At 40.1% G+C, this 21026-nt stretch overlaps 3 protein-coding genes across 4 annotated transcripts; all 3 read right to left on the bottom strand.

Moving 5' to 3' along the window:
- Positions 1-207: 207 nt before the first annotated feature.
- On the bottom strand, positions 208-2546 carry LOC139366827 (patched domain-containing protein 3-like). Its single transcript, XM_071104522.1, has 2 exons — positions 2525-2546; positions 208-2040 (listed from the first exon to the last, which is right to left on the bottom strand). The coding sequence occupies exons 1-2, from the start codon at positions 2544-2546 to the stop codon at positions 308-310; spliced, it is 1755 nt and encodes a 584-aa protein (XP_070960623.1). The 3' UTR covers positions 208-307.
- A 3627-nt stretch (positions 2547-6173) lies between these two features.
- Positions 6174-15787, bottom strand: LOC139366748 (patched domain-containing protein 3-like). Of its 2 annotated transcripts, none has more exons than XM_071104446.1 (4): positions 14777-15496; positions 14450-14577; positions 14067-14212; positions 6174-8223 (listed from the first exon to the last, which is right to left on the bottom strand). In XM_071104446.1, exons 1-4 carry the CDS (start codon positions 15467-15469, stop codon positions 6491-6493), a joined length of 2700 nt encoding a protein of 899 aa, XP_070960547.1. In that variant the 5' UTR covers positions 15470-15496; the 3' UTR covers positions 6174-6490. The 2 variants fall into 2 exon arrangements, with proteins under 2 accessions (XP_070960547.1, XP_070960548.1); XM_071104447.1 differs by lacking the exon at positions 14777-15496 and adding an exon at positions 15711-15787 and having other exon boundaries at positions 6391-8223.
- Positions 15788-16545: 758 nt separating this feature from the next.
- LOC139366826 (patched domain-containing protein 3-like) lies at positions 16546-19699 on the bottom strand. The gene is made up of 4 exons (XM_071104520.1): positions 18992-19699; positions 18622-18755; positions 18333-18478; positions 16546-18068 (listed from the first exon to the last, which is right to left on the bottom strand). Exons 1-4 carry the CDS (start codon positions 19697-19699, stop codon positions 16546-16548), a joined length of 2511 nt encoding a protein of 836 aa, XP_070960621.1.
- Between the last annotated feature and the right edge of the window lie 1327 nt (positions 19700-21026).

Genomic DNA, 21026 nt, shown 5'->3' with positions numbered 1-21026 from the left:
TTATCTCTTACTTATTTAGGGATTTTCTTAAAACCGCGTTGTTGGTTAAGGGCATTGTTGTTGTATTCGGCGAATGTGACAATTAACATCTGATTTGAACTACTGTACAGGTCCCATCAGCATGGAGCTGAATGAAAGGTAAAACATGAATGTGTGTTCATTTACACTTGACCATAATAGGTTATTCTCGCTTGTACACGTTATTTGTACAGTTTTAACCCATTTGTTCTACCTTTAATATTTTATTAATTCCATAAAAACAGGTACAGTGGAAATGCCTTGTAAATCTGGCCTCAAGACAACAGTTTTAGGGACAGTCTTCAATGTTTTCATAAGCACTATTAGTTTTCCCGTTGTGAAAGCTTTGGTTAGAACTGATTGACCATACATGTGAATTAGCTGCTACAGCCCTTAATTCATGCGTATTCTTCATGTTGAAATCACCTGTGGTTTGGGTGACCCACATGTGACCATTTTGAGACAAGGTGTTAGACCTACCATCATCTTTTTTATCACTGACTTTGCCTCCGCAGATTCCAAAGAAGGTCAGAAACACTGGGATAAACACCACACCATGGACCGCCCCAAACAAAATGACCAAGAACATGATCTTAAAGAAGGTTCTGAAGATGTAGCTCTCAGCAGCAGACAGCACCACCACTCCTAAAATAGTAGACACAGCTCCCTGTATGATGGGATACCCCAAGTGATAGACAGCATCTACAGCCTTCTTATTAGCAGTGACCTCTTTGCTAGAGACAAAAGCATAGGAAATGTGAGCAGAAAAATCCACTGAGAAACCAATGCAGATGACAAGATTGATCATGGATACAGAGTCTAGATTGACATCCCATAATGCCATGAAACCAGCAACACCCACTATGACAGAGGCAATAGCAAAGGTCACCCACAGAGAACATATGGGGTTGGGGATCAACATGAGGGAGATCACCAGCATTGCAAGAGTGGCAACTACAATGTTTTGGATGGTATTACTAACAATGACTGCATACTGGTCAAAGTATATGAAAGCAGGGTGGTAAACAACCAACTTTTCTGAACAACCATTAGCTGTCTCTCGAAGCTTATTCAACATGTTCTTTTCATCAACAGCTGTACTGACGTTGATTGTCTGAATAAACATTCGCGAGGCAATTATGACATTGTTTGAAATATTCACATCTTGTCTGAAGTCTGATCGTTGTAAAAACGCAGTTAAATTATCCATGAAAATGTTTTGGTTATTTGGATTTATAACTTTCAAATATTCATTAAGCCAAGAAATAGTCATATCTTTAGCAACCAATGATCGACCATCCAAAGTTAGATTCTCAAAACGTTCAAGACAAGTATCAAGACGCTTTCGAGCAGTTTGGTCCCAATATTGAAACTTACTGTCAGTCACAACAACCATAACATTTGGACCATACTCTGAAAAGTATTGGTCCTCATTATCGTAATAGCTACCCACATATGAGCTATCAGCTGCTAGGTTTTTAAGGTCTATGCCTTCTTGTATTTGGAAGCAACCATAGATACTTGAGCCCAAATATCCAGCATAGAGCAGGATCACAAACACCTTGGTCCAAGTATTTGTTAGAAATGGCCCATAGTACATCTTAAAGAAGTTGTTAATGGGCATTGGCTCCTCTTTTCCTGTTTCATGATCATAAGCTCCTCCTACACAGCAGAGGTTGTACTTTTTAGAGTTCTCCTCTGGTTCTGGAACCTTCATGCATGTCAGCCAGTGTCTGTTACCCTTTTCACGACTCCCATTCAATGCCAGAAATGCACCAAAGAAGGTAATATTGTACAAGTAACAGAACAGGACAGCTGTGCCAGTATACATACAAAAGGATTGTACAGAACGAAAGGGAGTTAACAGACCAATATAGAAGGCCAGGGCATCAGTTAGTGTTGTGATGGTGATAGAGACAGCTGCCTCTTTGTATGTAGCTGCCATACGGTCCTCTACGTTGTCATGAACTTGAGTCTGCTGCCAGCAGGAAATCATGATGAACATGTCGTCAACACCAATTCCTGTGGAGAAAATGCACTCTCTTATAAAATGCCAAACCTAGTTTATACCGGTGTTCATTTCTGTGATCACATCTGAGTACAGGTAAATCAGGAGGTGCCGGAACAGAAAGTGAGGTACCGGAATACATAAATAGTTATTTATTGTAAAATAAAGCATTGCATGCATATCATTGCATTTTCGTAAAGAGCAGAAGAGTAGAGGCGCTTACAGAAATTGCACATATGGGGAACATTTTTAGCGTACAAAGTCCGGGAAAAGAATTAGCCTTTAGTAAACCGATTTCATCCAATTCTAAATAATTTAACATGACTGGAGACTTTAGCAGAATATTTGTAATGCCAAACAAAGGATGGAAATGTCAGGCTACTTTGATACTGGCAAACTGAGATCAATAAAAAAACACCCTCATCTTGAATAATATAGTCCTGAAAAAGCTTTCCAGTTTCACTGACTCACTCACACAATGATGTGCAGTTCACTCACCAACGATGGCCGATGCGCTCATGCCGAAAACCTATCCCACTGGGCACACACTGGTTGAATCAACGTTGTTTCAACGCAATTCGTCAACGTATTGTGACATGGACATCTCATTTCAACCAGCGTTGTAAACATTGAAATTAGGCTAAAACTTCAAATTCAATACATTGATTTAACCTGACTAACAGGTTGTTACATCAATTCAGTTGCAACATAATCATCAGAAGAACTGTCTACACTACCATTCAAAAGTCACTTAGAAATGTCCTTATTTTTTAAAGAAAAGCACACAAATAAACGGTCCATTAAAATAACATAAAATTGATCAGAAATAGCGTGTAGACATTGTCAATTTTGTAAATGACTATTGTAGCTGGAAACGATAGATTTTTAATGGAATATCTACATAGGCATACAGAGGCCCATTATCAGCAACCATCACTCCCGTGTTCCAATGGCACATTGTGTTAGATAATCCAAGTTAATAATTTTAAAAGGCTAACACTGATCTTTAGAAAATACTTTTGCAATCATGTTAGCCCAGCTAAAAACTGTTGTGTTGATTAAAGAAGCAAAACTGGCCTTTTTTAGACTAGTTGAGTATTTGGAGCATCAGCATTTCAGGGCGGCAGGTAGCCTAGTGGTTAGAGCGTTGGGCCAGTAACTGAAAGGTTGCTGGATGGATTCCCTGAGCTGACAAGGTAAAAATCTGTTGTTCTGCCCCTGAACAAGCCAGTAAACCCACTGTTCCCCGGTAAATAAGAATTTGTTCTTAACTGAATTGCCTAGTTAAACAACATTTATGGGTTCGATTACAGGCTACAAATGGCCAGAAACAAATCCTTTCTTCTGAAACTCGTCAGTCTATTCTTGTTCTGAGAAATGAAGGCTATTCCATACAAGAAATTGCCAAGAAACTGAAGATCTTGTACAACGCTGTGTACTACTTCCTTCACAGAACAGCATCAACTGGCTCCAACCTAAATCTATCATCAAAAAGTCTACCTGCTTGTAGGTAATACAGGAAAACAATAAACATAGAATGAGGAATTCCTTAATTTCTTTATTAAAAACACAACAGAACCATCTTTATCCTGAAACATATTACAATGATATGATTTCACAATTAGAGTCAACTAAATAAAAAATGAAATTTCACAAAATGAACAAATTAACATTTGATTTTATGTTACAGTACTTCTACATAAAACAAAATGAATGACAGAATCAGTGAACATATTTCCTACCTTTTCAATTGACGTTTTCTTCATGTGGAAATGTTGTGCAATGATTTAGGGATTTGAAACAAAATAAATCATCAATGATTGATGTACTTTATAATTGGTTACTTTGTAGATTCATTTCATCACTTTACAACATGGCATTGAGGAGTACACCACATCAGTCACTGGCTTTATCAATAAGTGCATCGAGGACGTCGTCCCCACAGTGACTGTACGTACATACCCCAACCAGAAGTCACGGATTACAGGCAACATTTGCACTGAGCTAAAGAGAAGAGCTGCTGCTATCAAGGAGCGGGACTCTAACCTGGAAGCTTATAAGAAATCCCGCTATGCCCTCCGATGAACCATCAAACCGGCAAAGCATCAATACAGGACTAAGATCGAATCGTACAACACCGGCTCTGATGCTCGTTGGATGTGGCAGGGTTTGCAAACTATTACAGACTACAAAGGGAAGCACGGCCGAGAGCTGCCCAGTGACACGAGCCTACCAGAGGAGCTAAATAACTTGTATGTTTGCTTCGAGGCAAGTAACAGTGAAACATCCATGAGAGCATCAGCTGTTCCGGACGACTGTGTGATCACTCTCTCCGCAGCCGATGTGAGTAAGACCTTTAAGGCCAGGCACCACAGGCTAATAGGGATTATTTTTTCCTTTACTCTCATCAGACTGAAACTTTACAGTTGAAAGTATACATAAATACAAGATATTATTGTATTACAAATAGTATTATGAGAATCTGTTTTTCAACACATTGCTTCAAGGCAGAATGTTTTTAAAATTTTTATTGTGATAAGACACTCAATGGTCAAACTTTTACAGATCATATATTTACACATAAAATTACACTTAAAATCAAAACGACACAAGATATTAAAAAAAAGCCTCTAAAAGAACCTGTGTGTGGAATAATGGGAATGTACGTCCTTTGAAGACTGAGAAAAATGAATTGGCCGATAAAGAAAGGCTAATGCAATTAAAATGTACTTTCCATAAATATGACCATTTATCTTTGCTCAATTTGTCACATACAAGGAGGTAACCTGCCTAAATGACTACTGACCCATAGCACTCACGTCTGTAGCCATTAAATGCTTCGAAAGGCTGGTCATGGCTCACATCAACACCATTATCCCAGAAACCCTAGACCCACTCCAATTTGCATACCGCACCAACAGATCCACAGATTATGCAATCTCTATTGCACTCCACACTGCCCTTTCCCACCTGGACAAAAGGAACACCTATGTGAGAATGCTATTCATTGACTACAGCTCAGTGTTCAACACCATAGTGCCCTCAAAGCTCATCACTAAGCTAAGAACCTTGGGACTAAACACCTCCCTCTGCAACTGGATCCTAGACTTCCTGACGGGCTGCCCCCAGGTGGTAAGGGTAGGTAACAACACATCCGCCACAATGATTCTCAACACAGGGGCCCCTCAGGGGTGCGTGCTCAGCCCCCTCCTGTTCTCCCTGTTCACTCATGACTGCATGGCCAGGCACGACTCCAACACCATCATTAAGTTTGCTGATGACACAACAGTGTCTGATCACCGACAACGATGAGACCTTCCTATAGAGAGGAGGTCAGAGACCTGACCGTATGGTGCAAGGACAACAACCTCTCCCTCAATGTGATCAAGACAAAGGAGATGATTGTGGACAACAGGAAAAGGAAGACTGAGCACACCCCCATTCTCATTGGTGGAGCAGGTTGAGAGTTTCAAGTTCCTTGGCGTCCACATCACCAACAAACTAACATGGTCCAAGCACACCAAGACAGTCGTGAAGAAGGCATGACAATACCTATTGCCCCTCAGGAGACTGAAAATATTTGGCATGGGTCCTCAGATCCTCAAAAGGTTTTACAGCTGCACCATCGAGAGCATCCTGATGGGTTGCATCACTGCCTGGTATGGCAACTTCTCTGCCTCCGACCACAAGGCGCTACAGAGGGTAGTGCGTACGGCCTAGAACATCACCTGGGCCAAGCTTCCTGCTCGCCAGGACCTCTATACCAGGTGGTGTCAGAGGAAGGCCCTAAAAATTGTCAAAGACTCCAGCCACCCTAGTCATAGACTGTTCTCTCTGCTACCGAACGGCAAGCGGTACCTGAGCGCCAAGTCTAGGTCCAAGAGGCTTCTAAATAGCTTCTACCCCCAAGCCATAAGACTCCTGAACAGCTAATCAAATGACTACCTAGACTATTTGCATTGCCCCCACCCACGCTACTGCTACTCTCCGTTATTATCTATGCATAGCCACTTTAATAACTCTACCTACATAATGTCGTTACATAATGTACATAATACCTCGACACCCGCACATTGACACATTGACTCTGTACCGGTACCCCCTGTATATTGCCCCGCTATTGTTATTAACTGCTGCTCTTTAATTATTTGTTATTCTTATCTCTTACTTATTTAGGGATTTTCTTAAAACCGCGTTGTTGGTTAAGGGCATTGTTGTTGTATTCGGCGAATGTGACAATTAACATCTGATTTGAACTACTGTACAGGTCCCATCAGCATGGAGCTGAATGAAAGGTAAAACATGAATGTGTGTTCATTTACACTTGACCATAATAGGTTATTCTCGCTTGTACACGTTATTTGTACAGTTTTAACCCATTTGTTCTACCTTTAATATTTTATTAATTCCATAAAAACAGGTACAGTGGAAATGCCTTGTAAATCTGGCCTCAAGACAACAGTTTTAGGGACAGTCTTCAATGTTTTCATAAGCACTATTAGTTTTCCCGTTGTGAAAGCTTTGGTTAGAACTGATTGACCATACATGTGAATTAGCTGCTACAGCCCTTAATTCATGCGTATTCTTCATGTTGAAATCACCTGTGGTTTGGGTGACCCACATGTGACCATTTTGAGACAAGGTGTTAGACCTACCATCATCTTTTTTATCACTGACTTTGCCTCCGCAGATTCCAAAGAAGGTCAGAAACACTGGGATAAACACCACACCATGGACCGCCCCAAACAAAATGACCAAGAACATGATCTTAAAGAAGGTTCTGAAGATGTAGCTCTCAGCTGCAGATAGCACCACCACTCCTAAAATAGTAGACACAGCTCCCTGTATGATGGGATACCCCAAGTGATAGACAGCATCTACAGCCTTCTTATTAGCAGTGACCTCTTTGCTAGAGACAAAAGCATAGGAAATGTGAGCAGAAAAATCCACTGAGAAACCAATGCAGATGACAAGATTGATCATGGATACAGAGTCTAGATTGACATCCCATAATGCCATGAAACCAGCAACACCCACTATGACAGAGGCAATAGCAAAGGTCACCCACAGAGAACATATGGGGTTGGGGATCAACATGAGGGAGATCACCAGCATGGCAAGAGTGGCAACTACAATGTTTTGGATGGTATTACTAACAATGACTGCATACTGGTCAAAGTATATGAAAGCAGGGTGGTAAACAACCAACTTTTCTGAACAACCATTAGCTGTCTCTCGAAGCTTATTCAACATGTTCTTTTCATCAACAGCTGTACTGACGTTGATTGTCTGAATAAACATTCGCGAGGCAATTATGAAATTGTTTGAAATATTCACATCTTGTTTGAAGTCTGATCGTTGTAAAAACGCAGTTAAATTATCCATGAAAATGTTTTGGTTATTTGGATTTATAACTTTCAAATATTCATTAAGCCAAGAAATAGTCATATCTTTAGCAACCAATGATCGACCATCCAAAGTTAGATTCTCAAAACGTTCAAGACAAGTATCAAGACGCTTTCGAGCAGTTTGGTCCCAATATTGAAACTTACTGTCAGTCACAACAACCATAACATTTGGACCGTACTCTGAAAAGTATTGGTCCTCATTATCGTAATAGCTACCCACATATGAGCTATCAGCTGCTAGGTTTTTAAGGTCTATGCCTTCTTGTATTTGGAAGCAACCATAGATACTTGAGCCCAAATATCCAGCATAGAGCAGGATCACAAACACCTTGGTCCAAGTATTTGTTAGAAATGGCCCATAGTACATCTTAAAGAAATTGTTAATGGGCATTGGCTCCTCTTTTCCTGTTTCATGATCATAAGCTCCTCCTACACAGCAGAGGTTGTACTTTTTAGAGTTCTCCTCTGGTTCTGGAACCTTCATGCATGTCAGCCAGTGTCTGTTACCCTTTTCACGACTCCCATTCAATGCCAGAAATGCACCAAAGAAGGTAATATTGTACAAGTAACAGAACAGGACAGCTGTGCCAGTATACATACAAAAGGATTGTACAGAACGAAAGGGAGTTAACAGACCAATATAGAAGGCCAGGGCATCAGTTAGTGTTGTGATGGTGATAGAGACAGCTGCCTCTTTGTATGTAGCTGCCATACGGTCCTCTACGTTGTCATGAACTTGAGTCTGCTGCCAGCAGGAAATCATGATGAACATGTCGTCAACACCAATTCCTGCGGAGAAAATGCACTCTCTTATAAAATGCCAAACCTAGTTTATACCGGTGTTCATTTCTGTGATCACATCTGAATACAGGTAAATCAGGAGGTGCCGGAACAGAAAGTGAGGTACCGGAATACATAAATAGTTATTTATTGTAAAATAAAGCATTGCATGCATATCATTGCATTTTCGTAAAGAGCAGAAGAGTAGAGGCGCTTACAGAAATTGCACATATGGGGAACATTTTTAGCGTACAAAGTCCGGGAAAAGAATTAGCCTTTAGTAAACCGATTTCATCCAATTCTAAATAATTTAACATGACTGGAGACTTTAGCAGAATATTTGTAATGCCAAACAAAGGATGGAAATGTCAGGCTACTTTGATACTGGCAAACTGAGATCAATAAAAAAACACCCTCATGTTGAATAATATAGTCCTGAAAAAGCTTTCCAGTTTCACTGACTCACTCACACAATGATGTGCAGTTCACTCACCAGCGATGGCCGATGCGCTCATGCCGAAAACCTATCCCACTGGGCACACACTGGTTGAATCAACGTTGTTTCAACGCAATTCGTCAACGTATTGTGACATGGACATCTCATTTCAACCAGCGTTGTAAACATTGAAATTAGGGTAAAACTTCAAATTCAATACATTGATTTAACCTGACTAACAGGTTGTTACATCAATTCAGTTGCAACATAATCATCAGAAGAACTGTCTACACTACCATTCAAAAGTCACTTAGAAATGTCCTTATTTTTTAAAGAAAAGCACACAAATAAACGGTCCATTAAAACAACATAAAATTGATCAGAAATACAGTGTAGACATTGTCAATTTTGTAAATGACTATTGTAGCTGGAAACGATAGATTTTTAATGGAATATCTACATAGGCATACAGAGGCCCATTATCAGCAACCATCACTCCCGTGTTCCAATGGCACATTGTGTTAGATAATCCAAGTTAATAATTTTAAAAGGCTAACACTGATCTTTAGAAAATACTTTTGCAATCATGTTAGCCCAGCTAAAAACTGTTGTGTTGATTAAAGAAGCAAAACTGGCCTTTTTTAGACTAGTTGAGTATTTGGAGCATCAGCATTTCAGGGCGGCAGGTAGCCTAGTGGTTAGAGCGTTGGGCCAGTAACTGAAAGGTTGCTGGATGGATTCCCTGAGCTGACAAGGTAAAAATCTGTTGTTCTGCCCCTGAACAAGCCAGTAAACCCACTGTTCCCCGGTAAATAAGAATTTGTTCTTAACTGAATTGCCTAGTTAAACAAAATTTATGGGTTCGATTACAGGCTACAAATGGCCAGAAACAAATCCTTTCTTCTGAAACTCGTCAGTCTATTCTTGTTCTGAGAAATGAAGGCTATTCCATACAAGAAATTGCCAAGAAACTGAAGATCTTGTACAACGCTGTGTACTACTTCCTTCACAGAACAGCAGACTGGCCAATAAAAATAAAAGATTAAGATGGGCAAAAGAACACAGACACTGGACAGAGGAAGATTGGAAAAAAGTGTTATGGACAGACAAATCTAAGTTTGAGGTGTTCGGATCACAAAGAAGAACATTCGTGAGATGCAAAAAAAATGAAAAGATGCTAGAGGAGTGCTTGACGCCATCTGTCAAGCATGGTGGAGGCAATGTGATGGTCTGGGGGTGCTTTGGTGGTGGTAAAAGTGGGAGATTTGTACAGGGTAAAAGGGATCTTGAAGAAGGAAGGCTATCACTCCATTTTGCAACGCCCTCCCATATCCCGTGTCCTGCGCTTAATTGGAGCCAATTTCCTCCTACAACAGGACAATGACCCAAGCACAGCTCCAAACTATGCTTGAACTATTTAGGGAAGAAGCAGTCAGCTGGTATTCTGTCTACAATGGAGTGGCCAGCACAGTCACTGGATCTCAACCCTATTGAGCTGATGTGGGAGCAGCTTGACCGTATGGTACGTAAGAAGTGCCCATCAAGCCAATCCAACTTGTGGGAGGTGCTTCAGGAAGCACAGGGTGAAATCTCTTCAGATTACCTCAACAAATTGACAACTAGAATGCCAAAGGTCTGCAGGCTGTAATTGTTGCAAATGGAGGATTCTTTTAGGAAAGCAACGTTTGAAGGACACAATTATTATTTAAATTAAAAATCAGAAATTTACCATGTGAATTTGTTAAAGAAATGGAATGCATGTGATGTAGTCTACTCTATTTCCCCGAAGAAGGCCAAGCCGGTTGAGGTGCCACTGGGGGAGCAGCTGAGACAAGCACAGGAGCATGAGCTGACGGAGTTGCTCGGACGGAAGCAGGATGTGTTCTCCAGTGAATAGGGACACACCGATCTGGCACAGCATCATCACCAAACCCAGGAAAAGGGTGAAGTTGAGACCCTACCGCATATCAGAAGCAAGGAGAAAGGCCGTCAGGACCGAGGTAAAAATGATGTTGGAAGCTGAAATCATCAAAGAGTCAAATAGTGAGTGGCGCCGCCCCATAGTGTTGGTGCCGAAACCAGACAGCACCATTCGCTTGTGTAATGATTTTAGAAAGTGAAATGAAATCTCAAAGTTCGACGCCTACCCCATGCCCCGAATTGATGAACTAATAGAACGGATAGGGACCTCCAGATTTATCAGCACGCTCGACCTGACGAAGGGTTATTGATAGGTGCCCTTAACTCCCGAGGCTAGGGACAAAACTGCTTTCGCCACCCCTGACGGGCTGTTACACTACAGGAAGCTGTCCTTTGGGTTGCACGGGGCCCCGGCCACCTTCCAGAGGTTGATGGACTGGGTTCTCCGTCCCCATCGCGAGTACGCGGCACCCTGCCTCGATGATATTGTAATCCATGGGAGCTAGCGAGAGACCCATCTAAACCAGGTGAACGCGGTATTGCAGGCCTTACGGGGGGCAGGGCTAACTGCCAATCCAAGGAAATGTCGGCTCGGCCTACGGGAGGCTGAGTACCTGGGGTACACGATCGGGAGGGGATGTGTAAAACCCCAGGTGAAGAAAGTGGAGGTGATTCGGGACTGGCCCCGCCCCCTCACCAAGAAGCAGATCCGCACGTTTGTAGGGTTGATTAGTTACTACTGGAGATGTATCCCCCACTTGCCTCTCTAGCCAGCCCTCTGACAGATCTGACCAGGAGACGTCTGCCCACCCAGGTGACGTGGACCGAAGATACGGAGAAAGCCTTCCAGGACCTAAAGGGAGCCCTGTGTTCTGGACCCATGCTGGTGACCCCGGACTTCTCCAAACCACTGGTGGTACAGACCGATGCGTCCGAAACAGGGGTGGGTGCCGTCCTATCACAGCTACAAGAAGGTGAGGAACACCCAGTCGTATACATTAGCCGGAAGCTGTTGCTACGGGAACAAAGATATTCCACTGTGGAGAAAGAATGTCTAGCAATCAAGTGGGCACTGGAGATGTTGAAATATTACTTACTGGGATGGCATCCCACTTATGTTGAAATTGAGTTGAAAATTACGCAAACTTAAAAAAATTGTTTTCATCCTATATTAAATAGTCAAAGTCTAAACATTCCTTGCACTTTCTTCAATTTGCTGTCTTAAAATTCTAGCGAGCTTACCGATCTAGAGAACCTATAGAAATTAAAATATATATTTTTAAAGAAGATTGATTGTGTATGTCTTCACACACCCAGAGTTAACACTCGGTGGAAGCACGAATGGCAGCCATTACAGCTGTGAATCATTTTCCACAAAATTCTACCAACCTTGCACAACTCTTAGGGAAACAAATGTTCATTGTTTTTGTCATAATTGATCAAGCTCAGTAAATTCGGAGTGAGGATGGGTTTTCGTAGGCTACATTGACATCTGATTTGCTCAAAGACACCATCATTAAAATAGTAAAGCTTCATTGGATATTTGGATGTTTAGAAGTAGTTACTATTAGCCCTATAAATAAGATCCCAAATTCAAGATATTAATAACAATACACTTTTACCTTTGAATATTTCAAATGTTATTAATAATATACAGTACACTATCCAAACAGAAGATACATCTCTTTTAAATGTTGATATTTGGTTGTGTTCACAATTCAATATCCAGTTTTTTAGAATAATGATTGATATGTTGGATTCACATCTCCATCTCAACCCAAAATGTGATTTTATTTAGTCCTAATTCTTCAATTTAGATTACTGGTTGGGATGGAGATGTGAATATGTATGTTCTTATAATATGTATATAATTCAATGTGAAATCAACCAGCCATCCTTCATATACAAGACAATATCCAAAGATAAAAATCTTGTCAGCTCAGGGATTCAAACCTTTTGGTTGATGTCCCAACGCTCTAACCGCTAGGTTACCTGCCACACTTAAATGTACCAGTAGGAGTCAATGTTCAGGCAGCAATCATTGGATTGTGGCTTCACGTTTCATTTCAATATACCTCATTATTTAGGTTGATAGCATGACATTGAAACAATGATGCTTATTCAAATAAAATGTCAAATCTATAAATTCTATATAATTTCAACCATTGAATATAGAATGAAAAAGATTTTTGTGGAATTTTCAATGTTTACAACGCTGGTTGAAATGAGATGAAAACAGTACTGGTTGATTACTTTTTTCAAATCCTATGTATTTTCCATGTTGATTCCACGTCACAATATGTAGACAAATTCTGTTAAAACAATGTTGATTCAACCAGTGTGTGCCCAATGGGGATCCTCATCTTGTTTAACTCTGTCCCTAGGCTACTGTTTGCTCAATAGGCCTATTTGGAAGGTGCTAAAATATTTTAGTAACCTACAGACAGATTAATGTCTTCTCTTTTCAGCAGGAGCCATTTTCTTTCCAACCTGTGTTTTCCTGCAATTGTATTTGAGATATTGCGAAAGGCCTGTTTAGGCTGCATGCTGTTCACTGACAGATTTGCCATGTGTTCCTGAATGTAGGCTATGCCTTGTGATTGGCCTACACACAATTCACAGCTAAGCTATTTTTAAAAAGAAGCTATTGCTCCTCTATGGCTAAATTATAGGCCGATTAGTAGTATTCTGTAGTTTTACTCTATAGTATTACTAATATTACCACTATTGTTACTATTATTAGTATTACTATTAATACTACCAGTATTGTAGTATTAGTAGTATTATAATTTATTACATTTCTTCCTGAACAGACATTAGTAATTCTATAACTTTGTCAAATGTATTTCAATTTATCAGAGGTGCATTTCCAGCACACTTCCTGCGGCTATGATTCTATAAGGAAATACATGATGAAGTGCTACACTGAGAGATAAATGTTGCAGACTCATGTCTATCAGAGCAGAGAGAGGGAGAGCGATCATAGAAAGTTAATCTCATTCTAGTTCTGTGAGAGACACAGGCACGCTTCTCTCTCTCAACACAGCAAGGAGTATGCGTTGGTCTCAATTTAACATAGGCTAGCTACAATGTTGCAAAAACCATAAGCCCGGGCCGATGTTATGATAGATGATTTGTGCCACAGATGGTTTGTTTACGTTTCTACCATTGTGGCTATATGGAGTAGGCTTACAGCTCTGTCTAGTGGCCGCGTCATTGACAACTGTAGCATTCTAGCGAAACCTAACCCTTTTCCTAACCTTAACCTCATTCTCCTAACCTGCTACGTTAATTCACCCAACTTGCTGTGTTAGTTCTCCTAACCTACCATGTTAATTCACCTAACCTGCCATGTTAATTATCCTTACCTGCTATATTAGTTTTCCTAACCTGTTATGTAAACAAACCATCTGTGGTGACAAATCCTTAGTATCACCACACCGGCTCAAATTAAGAACTGGGTTTATTGTATAACAATGAGAGTTTGTAAGCTTACCCAGAATCAGGAATGGGGCTGTTGCCACAGTCATAGCGAAGGGCATCCCACAGTACAGCAACAACCCAAAACTGGACAGCACTGCCATACCAGCTGAGAGGACACCAAAGGTTGCCACCCACACCTTGTTCCTCACACAGTCCAACCTAGGGAAGAAAAACACAACATTTGTCCCTGTAGGTAAATGCTGATAAGTAGGCCTAGTGCTCTCTGATATGCCTTAAAATCAGTAATGCAGTCACATTGTGGATTAGCCTGATTTGGGACCCAAATCTAGCTTCAGATAGACCCAATGAACACTGTTATTATGATTTTCAATTGAGGTGTCCTATGTTGACTGATCATTTTGAATGGTATTGAAATGTAAAAGTTACAAACCATACCTCAAACAAGATATGATAGAAAAATTGATGGCCAGGGCATATGTCAATGAGAAGAGAGGAATGATTGAGTCAGAGCTCTTCTCAAACTCTTCATCCCTTGATATGGATGTAAAGTAAGATATTGTCATCTGCAAAGACAAATACACAAATATCAGATATCCAGTTAACATATCAGTAAAACAACTCAAGATATTCAAATAATCAAATCACCATGGAGCTTAAATGTGGAGTGTGATCAATTCTGCAGGTCACTTGGTGAAAAGACACCCATCATATACAAGTTGACCATTTTTTAAATTGGTTTCATCTCTAAAACAGAGTACTCACGCCTTCTTCTTTTTTCATCTTGGAAGCAGCCTCTATAAACTTCTTTAGCCACATGGTATTTATAGTTTGGTTGTCTTCTTTGAAGAAGTAAAATAGTCTAATTGCCTCTGCGCTTTCAATTTGAGTTGATCCACTTTTCAGTTTCACACCACCAATTTCAGATGCAATGAAAATTGTGCCATTATATGGGTAGTTAATCGTTGTTGTGCTGACATCACTAGGAGTTTTTACAATATCAAAGATTGAATTTGACACACACCCACCACCTTTCTCAACACATAGATCTTTAAAAGCGAATGCACCAATTCTCATGTTTGTTACATTTCTGTCCATTTCAAATATGTTTTTTAAAGCAGTAAATGTGAGGATATTTTGTCCAGGCGTCACAATTATGAGAGATGCAAAGGTCCCTTCAGTATAGAGTCGCAAACGAGAGAAGTCACTATCACTCTGTGGAAAGTACTGTTTGACTACTTGTCGTTCATGTTTGGCAGGTCCATCCATAGGAGTAAACATCTCTTCAATGCCATTTGCTTCTCTGTCCGCAAGGAAGTAAAATCCTCCGCCAAGACCCGCAGAAATGAACATGGGAAGAATCAAAAACCACCAGGGGTGTCTACCAACAAAGCCCCCAAGTATTTCAAATCCCCTAGCTATAGGCTTTTCAACGCAGTCCGTTTTGCACCTAGCCATTTTATATTCTCTTTTTCAAGTCGTACTATGAGAAAAAAAACTTGGCTTGAAATATATCTGCATCTCTGTTGACATCACAGCCATAAACTATACTTCATCTGAACATAGCAACATGATAACGTTCCTCTGAAGAGCTCTAATCAGCAATAGATCTGACAGCACTGGATGTGATCTTTTAACAACCACGATGACTGCGTCAGGGCAATACATATGGTTACATATTAACAAATAAGGTGGTTACCTATCCAGTTTACTTATTGTAGCTATGGAAGGTACTTCTCTGGGTTTCCTTATAATAGTCAAGCGATTAGAGCGTTGGGCTAGTAACCGAAAGGTTACTCGAATCCCCGAGCTGACAAGGTAAAATTCTGTCGTTCCCACTGTTCCCCGGGCGCCGAAGACGTGGATGTTGATTACGATAGCCCCACGCACCTCTCTGATTCAGAGGGGTTGGGTTAAATGCGGAAGACACATTTCAGTTGAAGGCATTCAGTTGTACAACTGACGAGGTATCCCCCCCAAATTATTCTGAAGATGAAGGAAGTAAACTGATTGCCAGGCAATGATTGATTGTTAGATTGATGAACACTGACGCACAGGTTCATTTGAAAAGTTTATGAAGAGTGTGTTTCTCTAGAATAGGTGAACAGATAAATAGATGACATCATAAGTTTAGTATGCAAATTCTGCACTGTTACTAACCATAATAATAATTCCCATTATTGATGTGGTCATAATGACAACCGAGAGCATCTGCTGTTTGAATAAATATATTAAAGTCAATATATAATTTAAGATCATTTTATTCGCTTTTTAAAACACAATTACAACAAAGATAAATATAAGCACACTGTAGTAACAATCAACACAGCATTTACATTACAAACTATTTCTAAAATGATTCAATAAAAACAAAAAGATGACTCATAAAAATACATATTTTGACACCATAAAAGCAAAGTATGACATAATCACAAGATTAGAAGTAAGCGAAAAAGTCAGTTCAATTAAAACAATTTAACTACTATTCTACCAACCCTTTCAACCATGATTAGTGTGTTCTGTGTGAATCTTGGTCAATTAAAATTGCATATGCCAAAGAAGGTCAGAAACACAGGGATGAAAACGATGCCATGAAGTACCCCAAACAAAATGACCAAGAACATGATCTTAAAGAAGGTTCTGAAGATGTAGCTCTCAGCAGCAGACAGCACCACCACTCCTAAAATAGTAGACACAGCTCCCTGTATGATGGGATACCCCAAGTGATAGACAGCATCTACAGCCTTCTTATTAGCAGTGACCTCTTTGCTAGAGACAAAAGCATAGGAAATGTGAGCAGAAAAATCCACTGAGAAACCAATGCAGATGACAAGATTGATCATGGATACAGAGTCTAGATTGACATCCCATAATGCCATGAAACCAGCAACACCCACTATGACAGAGGCAATAGCAAAGGTCACCCACAGAGAACATATGGGGTTGGGGATCAACACGAGGGAGATCACCAGCATGGCAAGAGTGGCAACTACAATGTTTTGGATGGTATTACTAACAATGACTGCATACTGGTCAAAGTATATGAAAGCTGGGTGGTAAACAACCAACTTTTCTGAACAACCATTAGCTGTCTCTCGAAGCTTATTCAACATGTTCTTTTCATCAACAGCTGTACTGACGTTGATTGTCTGAATAAACATTCGCGAGGCAATTATGACTTTGTTTGAAATATTCACATCTTGTGTGAAGTCTGATCGTTGTAAAAACGCAGGTAAACTATCCATGAAAATGGTTTTGTTATTTGGATTTATAACTTTCACATATTCATTAAGCCAAGAAAGAGTCATATCTTTAGCAACCAATGATCGACCATCCAACGTTAGACTCTCAAAACGTTCAAGACAAGTATCAAGACGCTTTCGAGCAGTTTGGTCCCAATATTGAAACTTACTGTCAGTCACAACAACCATAACATTTGGACCATACTCTGAAAAGTATTGGTCCTCATTATCGTAATAGCTACCCACATATGAGCTATCAGCTGCTAGGTTTTTAAGGTCGATGCCTTCTTGTATTTGGAAGCAACCATAGATACTTGAGCCCAAATATCCAGCATAGAGCAGGATCACAAACACCTTGGTCCAAGTATTTGTTAGAAATGGCCCATAGTACGTCTTAAAGAAGTTGTTAATGGGCATAACTTCCTCTTTTCCCGTTTCCTGGTCATAAGCTCCTCCTACACAGCAGATATTGTACTTTTCAGGACTATCCTCTGGTTCTGGAACCTTCATGCATGTCAGCCAGTGTCTGTTGCCCTTTTCACGACTCCCATTCAATGCCAGAAATGCACCAAAGAAGGTAATATTGTACAAGTAACAGAACAGGACAGCTGTGCCAGTATACATACAAAAGGATTGTACAGAACGAAAGGGAGTTAACAGACCAATATAGAAGGCCAGGGCATCAGTTAGTGTTGTGATGGTGATAGAGACAGCTGCCTCTTTGTATGTAGCTGCCATACGGTCCTCTACGTTGTCATGAACTTGAGTCTGCTGCCAGCAGGAAATCATGATGAACATGTCGTCAACACCAATTCCTGCGATCAACATAGAGTATATTGAACATCAGTAGATCACAGATCATTAGAGGGAATTGCCACTGTAATAAATATCACCAAACTTCATTAGTTACAATGTTACTACATGTTAATACAACGTTGTTAATACAGTTATTACTGTGTAGTTACATAGGTATAAGGGCAACTTAAGTGTTACCGTCTGACAAAAACATTAAAATCACGTGAGATTTGGTAGTGGGTTGTTAAGATCACTATCTAAAGGATTCTGATAATAAACCTGACCCAGTATTAAGAAAGGAGCCGTTGCAACAGTCATGGCAAAGGGCATTCCACAGAGCAGCAACAACCCGAAACTGGACAGCACAGCTAGGCCTGCAGATAGAGCACCAAAGATGGCCACCCACACCTTGTTCCTCACACAGTCCAACCTGTAGATGAAAATATTCTTACTTCGTACGGAACATCACACGTAGCAATTATAAATAGTAAGTTAAATCAGTGTTTTAACATGGGGCACACATTTGCTGATTTTGATTCATTGAAAAGACGACACATAAAGACATCAAATTACCTCAAGCAAGATATAATTGAAAAACTTATGGCCAGGAAGTATGTGACGGAGAAGAGAGGAATCACAGATTTGGAGTTTTCCTTAAACTCCTCCTCTCTAGAATTAGATGTGAAGTATGAAACTTGAATCTGCCGCTATAAAAACAAATGCAAGAACTGTGAGACTAAGTGAAAACTTTAGAGGGTTACATTAAGGAACAGATTATTTTGCAAAACATACATTTTTATATTTCAGTGAATATGAGCACTATAATTATATATGGCTCAAATACGTAAAGCCACTTCTGTGCATATGGACAAAAGTATTTTACCAAACCTGGCAGTATGCCCAGACAGTTCTGAATCGGTAAAATATAATAAACTGTACTTACCTTATTCAATTCATCTGACAAGTTGGAAAACACTTGAGTAAACCCATGTAGCCAATTATCATTTTCTGCCTCGTTGTTTTCTCGGAGAAAGTAGAAGAGTCGAACAGCCTTTGCACTAACGATGATACTTGAATTCAAAACTACTCCACCAAGTTCTGTTCCCAAAAAGATGGTGTTTGACGTTGAATTATGATAAGGAAAGGTCAAGTTTGCCTTCTTAATTGTACTAGCTGTGCCATTAATGATATCTAACATGTCATTTGAAAAGCACCTGTTACTTTTCATGGCACAAAGTTTTTCATAGGTTTTTCCTTTTTGGCCTACCATCTCTCTAACTGTTCCATCTAAATATATGATCTCCTCAAATGCCTTCTCACTCAAGATATCGGATGACTTTGAAACAGCGATGAAAGACCCATAGCTCCCCTCGTTATACAGCCGCAAACGAGAGAACTCTGAATCATTCTGAGGAAAATGTTCTTTGACAAAATGTCTCTCCTGTTTTGCAGGCCCGTCCTTTGGAGTAAACTGGTCCTCTATGCCATGCGCCTCTCTCTCTTCAAGGAAGTAAAATCCTGCCCCAAGCCCCGCAGAGATGAACAAAGGGACAAGTAGAAACCACCATGGATTTCTCCCAACAAAACCTCCAAGTTTATGAAACCAATTTGACACTGATTTTTCAATGCAGTCTGTGTGACACGAAGGCATGGTCACCGGTTAAGATTTAAAGAAGTTATTATCAAAATGTATTATTTTGTATGTATAGTCGAGAAAAAGATCTGTAAGGACCTTGCAATGAGCACAGGTGCTTAAAATGGAACCCCTCCCTAACTGGCAGCTATTTTGTGAGCTGCAACCTTAAAATACACATTCAAAAAGAGGAACTTGTCGTCATGGAAACATGTTCTAACTGTAAAGAGCACCTGTGAAAATGACCAGGCCAATCATTAACTATTAAACCTGATGTGTTACTGCTTATATCATTTGCTGTCATCTTCCATGAACTAGGCCTATAGTCTATGGCTATGTGAGCCATGAAAATAAGCTTTGTTGGTGCATGTCCCCAGTTGAAAAGGTAGGACTCCGTTTACCAGGATGTTGGATTCTACAGTACATACTAATGTGATCATGGATTCTTACGAACAGATAGTACCCATTTTCTGATGATCAGCATGAAACATCTTATCACGGGAAGTTGTGTCTTGTTTGTTTTTAAACCTGTAAAATGTACGACCCTAGCAGAATGCAGTGTTCCTCTGATGCATTATATTAAAGCAGTAAAACTCAAATTGGCTACCATGCAAGTCAGGTACTGGCAGATTGTCACCCTATCACCTCGCCTTGAGTTTTCCATGCCCTCAGCAAATGTCTCTCTCCTCAGTACAAAATAGTACCACCCATATTATCACCAACACTACTAATGGTTCGTGGAGAATGGAATGATCAGCTAATTAGTAAGGACTCATTCGATCATTACAGTGACAGTTCTGGTTTCCTATCATTTTGACAAACTGTTTCAGTTTTTATGGTTCTTGACTACACCCCAAATATTTTAGTTTCTAAACGTAATTAACATATTCTATATCAGGAAAAGGAAAAATGGATCTCAGATAAGCTGAGATTGGATTACAGGCTCAAAATGGCCAAACACAAGGACCTTTCTTCTGAAACTCATCAGTCTATTCTTGTTCTGAGAAATTAAGGCTATTCCATGCAAGAAATTGCCAAGAAACTGAAGATCTTTCACAGAACAGCGTCAACTGGCGCTAACCAGAATTGAAAAAGGAGTTGGAGGCCCTGGTGCACAACTGAGCAATTAAAAAAGTACATTTGAGTGTCTAGTTTGAGAAACAGACGCCTCACAAGTCCTCAACTGGCAGCTTCATTAAATAGTACCCGCAAAACACCAGTCTCAAAGCCAACAGTGAAGAGGCGACTCCAAGATGCTGGTCTTTTAGGCAGAGTTGCAAAGAAAAAGCCATCTCTCAAACTGGCCAATAAAAAGAAAAGATTAAGATGGGAAAAATAACACAGA

The sequence above is a fragment of the Oncorhynchus clarkii genome, chromosome 15 (genome assembly GCF_045791955.1).
Source record: "Oncorhynchus clarkii lewisi isolate Uvic-CL-2024 chromosome 15, UVic_Ocla_1.0, whole genome shotgun sequence".
Classification (NCBI taxonomy): Eukaryota; Metazoa; Chordata; class Actinopteri; order Salmoniformes; family Salmonidae; genus Oncorhynchus; species Oncorhynchus clarkii.
The sequence above is the reverse complement of the archived record's forward strand: the minus strand, read 5'-3'. Positions and strand labels throughout refer to the sequence as shown.